General features: G+C 40.4%; 1 protein-coding gene across 1 annotated transcript; it reads right to left on the bottom strand.

The window, feature by feature from the left end:
• Nucleotides 1-758: 758 nt before the first annotated feature.
• LOC149157022 (uncharacterized) lies at nt 759-1,616 on the bottom strand. The gene has a single exon (XM_089444945.1). It carries the CDS (start codon nt 1,614-1,616, stop codon nt 759-761), a length of 858 nt encoding a protein of 285 aa, XP_089301071.1.
• Nucleotides 1,617-6,996: the final 5,380 nt, after the last annotated feature.

Genomic DNA, 6,996 nt, shown 5'->3' with positions numbered 1-6,996 from the left:
GAAGCTTCTTTATAAATGAATTGTTTGGCCCTGCAGCTCCCTCAACATGTGATAAGCGAGACGTTTCTATTCCTGAGTTAAGAAAGCTTGCCTTGCTCAATTTTTGTCAGTGTTTCAATGCTACTGGATGTGAAAGAAATCACAGTACACACGAAAGAAATCCGTACTAACAAGAAAAACCAAGGACTAAAAGACTATCGAATTGTGTCTCTCCACGGTAAGATACGATTGCTTATAGGTTCTCTTCAAAATGAAAACGCTACTTCTCACATTCGTAAATGCTTTGAACATGAGGATTATGTAAATATATTTTCATGAAACTATTAATGGTGCATTACATGAAAACACTGGCACTGGTTTTGATTTGAAACAGGTTTGATGTTGCAGTTGTTTAAATTTTCATTTGAACCTGGGCTCTAAACAATAGATAAATCATGTGATAAATTCTCTTAATGCACTGGATGAATAACTATTTTTGCATTGTTATGAGTATGCGTGCAAATTTATGTTCTCAAGCCTCTACAAATTCCATGATTTCAACCCTTTGTCTGAACCTTTCGGACTTCTGTTTAAATCCTGAACTTTGCCGAGCTTTGCGAATTTAATGGCGAATTTAATCGTCTTCTTTTGCACTGGCTAATTTATTCAGAAATTCATTTTGCCAATATCTAACATAAACACAAATCAGGGGACTTGGAATTTACTAAGTACAGGAGGCGGCCCGAAATCGATTAGAATTATATATAAAATAATTGTATTTAGGACAAAGGCTTTAAGATCTTATCTTCGTCCCCATAGAATTCCCTGACCAGCAATCTGGAATCTTGAACGAGGGCTTCACTCTTTCTCCTTATGACATCAAATAGTTTATGCCTCGCAGCCGGCTTCAGCTTCGATACATCTTTACGTTCGTCAGTAGCACGAAGTCTTCTGGCAGGCTGTACGTGTTGAAACCAAAAGTCGCTCAATGCGGGCATTATAAGCTCCCAATAGTGCGCATCCCTCTGCACCCTGAACAGGCTGCTGCCCTTAGGGGTCCAGACGTAGAAATCAATCCAACTTCTATCCAGAATCTCCATGAAACCCTGGGCTTGAGGCATTTGACAGGCTGGTAGTGTAGACCAGGGTATGGAACCCTCGGCTTTCCCTTTAAAATAAGGGCACTTGATATGCACCATCCCTACCTCTTTCTTGTCACCACAGGGTCCATGATCAATTATGCCATCAGGAGAAGCAGCGAGCCATTCATGTTTTCGGTGGACTGTGAAGCCCTTTAGGGTTACTTCGTTCCCAGTTAGGGTTTCATAGCAGGCGAGGGCTAGGGTTTTGTGGGCGTTGCTCCAGCTGGTGGCAGTGCAACCCGTGAAGGGTTCTGCAAGGCCAACTTTCTGCATCCATAACTGCACTCGCCTCTCTGGGAAAAACCCTAATGCGCTGTTGAAGCAGCTGGATGTCAGTTTCGATCTCCTCTCCTCCTCCCAGTCGTATTTGTTTTCCACTCCACTGCTTATTAGGACGTTGGAAGAACAATATTGACAGTTCCTTGTCTTTATTGCTCTTTTAGAAAACGTGGAAAAAGGATTCCACCTTTTTAGAGTTGCAGACGGAAAGATCATACTAGGATTTTCGGTCGCAACGGTTTTTGGGTTTCGATAGCAAAGGGTTTTCAGGTTTTGAACACAAGGGTTTTCAGGTTTTGAACACAAGGGCTTTCAGGGCTTCGGTTGGAATGGCTGTTAGGGTTTCGACTCGAGTTTTTAAGATATGGGTAGCAAAACGAAAATAGAATTGTGCGATCACATGTGTTCAAATAATTTTCTAGTTCTCAGTCTCCTGATATCAGTCGCGTCAAGAGAGTTCACTTCAATCTCTAAAAGTGAAAAAGGATGCAAAATTCTCCACTGCTAAAACTGGAACTGCCCTTGTTGATCTGGGTGGGTCTTATGCTCCCACATAGATTCAACCTTGTTGGTAAGAAAGGGAAATTTATGGTCTACAAGCACGGGATGGTTTATCCCCTTCGCTGTTAATTAAAAATGTCAGCGCATAAATTGATTGGTTCCTTGGTATTGTTTTTTAAGGGAACTCTTTGGTATTGTTTTTCCCCGTGATACTAGATATATTTTAAACTTGGGATATTAAAATTTTATTTTATTTTATTAAGATAATATAATTATATTTATGTTTAATTAATGATCACAAAGTAGGTCAAAGGGACTGGTACACTGATGTATATACAATGTGGGAGAACCAAACGGTCTCTTATAAAAGATGCAATGCATGAAGTAAATCAACGTCTGGTCCTAGTGGAGAAAATCCAGGGGCTAATAGGTTTGAGGATCAGACCCATCTCTCCTAACATCTGAGGCTAAATGAATAACACTGAAGAAACTCAGCAAAGTCTGTTGGCCCGATGAAGAGTCAATGGCAAGTGCAGATTGTCCACTAAATCGTATCTTGGGGGGTTCACATGCTGCTGAATTTTGGAGGATCTAGTCTGTCTCCCAGGAACAGATCTAAGACGGAACTGCTGCTAAGATCTCGTGTGGTAGGGTGAGGTCCCACAGATCCTCACTGATCTGGAGTTTGGATACGTACTGGTATCAATCGATCTCTTGGTGTCCCTGTCTAAAGGGAGTACCCTGAAACATGTCATGATCCTCTGTGTGGAGTCTGGCCTAATGGGAGGCTGAAGAATATGCGCTCGGAACCTAAGAGCCTCCTTCATATATAGGGTCAAACATCTCTGATCGGGGTATTTAAAAAGGCGTTGAGGGTCCGAGAATCTTTGAACAAGCAATGAAACCTTCCTCTGATCTCGTAGCAGACAAGACATCCAAGGATGAAGTGCACCTCGGTCTCCACTTCTTGTAAATGACATACCTGGCAGAGTATGTCTAGTCTATCCACCTAGTGGTTTGTCTCTACCCAAAGTCTATGAGAACCGACTCTGAACTAGCCTAGAGGAATGCGAAGAGCATGCATCCAGTGGTGAAATGTATAATGAGGTTGAACAATGAGCCCATCTCTCAACTCTAAGAAGTGCTCAGCATAGAAGGCCATCTTTGGGCACAACCCTCTTGGAGGATTGACCCAAGTGACCTGGACGAACTGCATATAGATGTTCTCCCTGATGATCTTGTTTAGTTCATGTCTAGTAGGCAAAAGGTGACCAGGAGCATCTAAGGAATATCAGAAAGGAGGGAGATGATCCAACTGAATTCCCACTGACTCTAAGAGGTTTGGAACTCATGTACACCAACCTCTGGCTTGGCCTGAGGGAGTAGAACGAGCAATAATCTCAGAAGAGCAATATGCCAAGTAAGGATATTGGTCCCTACTCTTTATCGAGTCTTCCAAGCCCTTGACATGATGCAAGAATGAAACCAATCTGAAGACCGTCTCAAGTCGAAAGGGTTGAGCTCTAAACTCTGCAAGGATGATGTGTTGCGACACTATTAGTTTGCACCTAATGATGCAGCGGAGAAGAAGAATCTGGACTCTCTCAGCTGAAGCCCAGTCTAACTCAAGTAAAGACGGTCCCCAAATCTCTGAGCCATATAGAACAGTGGGACGAATCAAGGTGTCCATGAGGCTCATCTTGGACGAGATGTCCTGGAAGTGATGTCGAAAGCACTATCTCTCGAGAAGGGCTAAGGATCCATATCCTTTGTTGATCTAAGGCTGAAGCGTTGGTCGCAAACTAAAGCGGGGACCTGAGAATTGCACCCCCAAGTTAGTATATGTGCAGGTGATCTCAATCTCCTCCCCTCTAAATAGAAAGTGAAGGTCTGAGGTTTTCTTCACCCCAATGAAGATCATAACCTTGGTTTTACCCAACTTGATCGTCACTTGTCGATGGTCACAAAACAAAGCTAAGGCATCCAGCTGCCTCTGTAATCTTTCTGGGGATGAGGAGAGGAGGACCACGTCGTCAGCAAAGAGTAGAATAGATATCAGAACCTGGTGAAGAAGACAGCCGTCAGTGTCATGGATATGCTCGTGTAGAAATGCTTCCAACTCATCAATATAGATCCCAAACCAGGTAAGGGACAGTGAACAACCCTGTTTAACCCTAATAGTGCTTCGAATAAAATCAAACATCACATAGCTTGCATGAAGACGACCAAAAACAAACTCATATAAATGCATTATAATAAATTAAATATGTCAATGCACAAAAAAAATTAAAAAACACAGCAAAAAAAACTTAAAAAAATAAACCAAATCAACTAAAAAATAACATGTACTTTACAACAAAATTTTATTTCATTTCATTAAATAATTGTGATTAATTAGACATGTGAATGGACAGAAAAAGAGAAAGAAAAAATATTTATTTAAACAATCATAATGGACACAGAAAGAAAAAAGAAACCTAACCAATGTAACCAAATCAACTAAAAAAGGAACACATAATTTGCAATTAAGATAAAATTTAACTGCAACCATTGGATAAGACTTCATGTCTCATAAGCAAAGAGTTCTTAATGTTCTAAAACATTCACTTTATAACTTGCTCTAACTTGATGTTCTAGTAATGGTTGTGCTTAATAGAACCAATGTAGTGTTGTTTATTAATGTAGTGGTAGTGTAAAAGTTAGTTTTCATTTATTATTTCTTAAGTATATAAGTTTTATGATATTCACTTTATAACTTGCTTCAACACAATCTTTCTTTTCTATTAATGATTGTGCTTAATACGATATTGGTTGTGTTTGTGAATGCGATAGTAGTGTAAAACCTAGCTTCGTTCATTATTTTTAAAGCATCTCAATTTGAGAAGTTTTATATTGTTCCTTTGGGCATATATGAAATATACTAAAATATAAAAAGTCTAAGCAAGGAATTAATAAATGGGTATTGTTTCAAAGTGTCATGAACTCGTAAACAAAGGATGAGGACCATTTCCATTTCCCCTTGCTGCTTATTTCTAGAACACCCTCCCAAGGGTGAGATGATGATGCTTGGATGAGTTTTTCTGCTCATATCTACTTATTTACACTTCTTCTTTCAATTTTTCCATCAAATTTATATTGTTTTTTACATCAGCCATGAGTTATATTAGATGATTATACCATGGTTAATAATAACATGAGCGGGCTTTGTTGCTTGTGCTTGCTAGTGACACCAACTGAGATTTTGCAATTTGTTATGGATTTGTCCATCTTTGGGAAGATCAGGAAGCTATTGACCTTCTTTGCGGTGTTTAAATACTGTACAAAACTGTCCTGCAACATATATATACAATTTTTTGGCTGAATTAAAGAACTGTTCAAAGGTTCAGGATCACTACCATGCCTTGGAGTCGGGAGATCATCGACAACTTGATACTGAGCCTTGCAGCCTGTTGATGAGGTCGTGCATTGATCTCGTTCATCATTCTGCCTGCCAGCGGATAAGTCATTCAGCACTGGCAGAGGTGTCTGCAATTTATTACAATCTGGCTCGAATATGACTTGACTGATCTGAGCAGGCTGCTGGTCTTCTTCTTCTTTGAATAACTCAGATGGCTGAAAACAAAGAGGCAGGGGATCCACTTGGATCATTTGGTCATATGCTTCTGCTTCTGGGTCCTCCTCGATCTGATATTCAATGGCTCTTTGGGGCTGCAAAACTAGAGGCGATACCTTTGGAACAATATCTTGATTTACCTCTAGACGGTCAATAGCAACACGTGGCGACACTTGATCATATACAGCATGATAGTTATCCTTGATAAATTGAAAAGATTCAAAACAAAAGGGTAAAGTTCCTTCACCGAAATGGACACACTTTGCGTTTTCCTCCTTTTCTTCATAGCGGAGACGGGCACGCTGATCATTGGGTTCAGGTTGCTGAACCTGAACACTGCTTCCTGCCAAAATAGGATCTGATTCCTCTGCAAGGCTGATTTGGTCGTTAGGCTCATAGTCATCATTATGCAGATCGTACTTGGGCAGAGAGTTGAAAGAAGAGAAGCTATTATATTCACACAGTATATCAGGAGACTGCTCCATCATGTATGGCTGGATGAATACGTCATCTGTTTTGTGGCAGGTTTGTTCGTGAATGTCACTACTTTCCTGTTGTGAAACAAATCTGTTCTGGTGCTCTGAACTTTCCACTTTCATTGTGATCAGCTGCATTATTTCCTCTGTCTTTTGTAGCACACTATGAAATCTCTCTTCTTGCTCTGCTTTGCGCTGTTCTTCCCTCCTTTTTAAATTTGCCTCTACGTCCACAGCTATGTCCTGCATCTGTTTCAAAGTGGAGGGGCATCTTTCTCTTAAACAGAATTCCATTTCTGCGTCAAATTCTCTAGGATATTGCAATAGAGCTAAATCAAGGGGAGGTCTTACATTTAGAGGCATGGCTTGATAAACTTGATTGAATCTGTCTGAAAACTGCTGGACAGATTCATCTGGATGCCTTTCTAAATGATTGTATTCTTCGACGAGCAAGAAGAGATTACCTTTGATCATCCATCTATCAAGGAAAAGCTTGGCACACTGCTGAAACTTAGAGATGCTCGCCTCAGGAAACGCTTTAAACCAAGTCCTAGCTTCGCTTTGCAAAGAAAGGGAAAATAGTCTAAGACTGACATCTTCATTTTCCACTTCAAATGTATTAAGATAATCTTGAAAAGCCTGGATATGTTTCTGGGCAGTAGTGCCATTCTCTCCATCAAATCTAGGGAGATATTCAGGATGATTTGCTGGCGGGGGACCAAGCACAGGAGGCAAAATGAGCGGCTTATATCTTTCAGGAACTTTACGAGGCACGGGAGTATGTACAAGAACTAGAAGACTGGACTCTATTTTTGGTTCCTCCTTGACTGTATGATGATCTTCCACAGCATTTGAAAGCTGCTGCTCTAATGTGCAAGGAGGCTTTTCAACAATCTTTTCCAAAGGAAAAACACAAAAATCTGACATAAAATCGCTTTTAAAGTACAATATGCACAGCAAAATCTGGTGCAAGAGAAAGAACATGATTTCTTGGATGATGGTCCAA

This window comes from Pinus tabuliformis, chromosome 9, assembly GCF_031772625.1.
Source record: "Pinus tabuliformis cultivar Carrire ecotype Pingquan chromosome 9, CPIR1, whole genome shotgun sequence".
Lineage (NCBI taxonomy): Eukaryota > Viridiplantae > Streptophyta > Pinopsida > Pinales > Pinaceae > Pinus > Pinus tabuliformis.
Note: the sequence above shows the minus strand (reverse complement) of the source record. Positions and strands in the feature narration are given on the sequence as shown.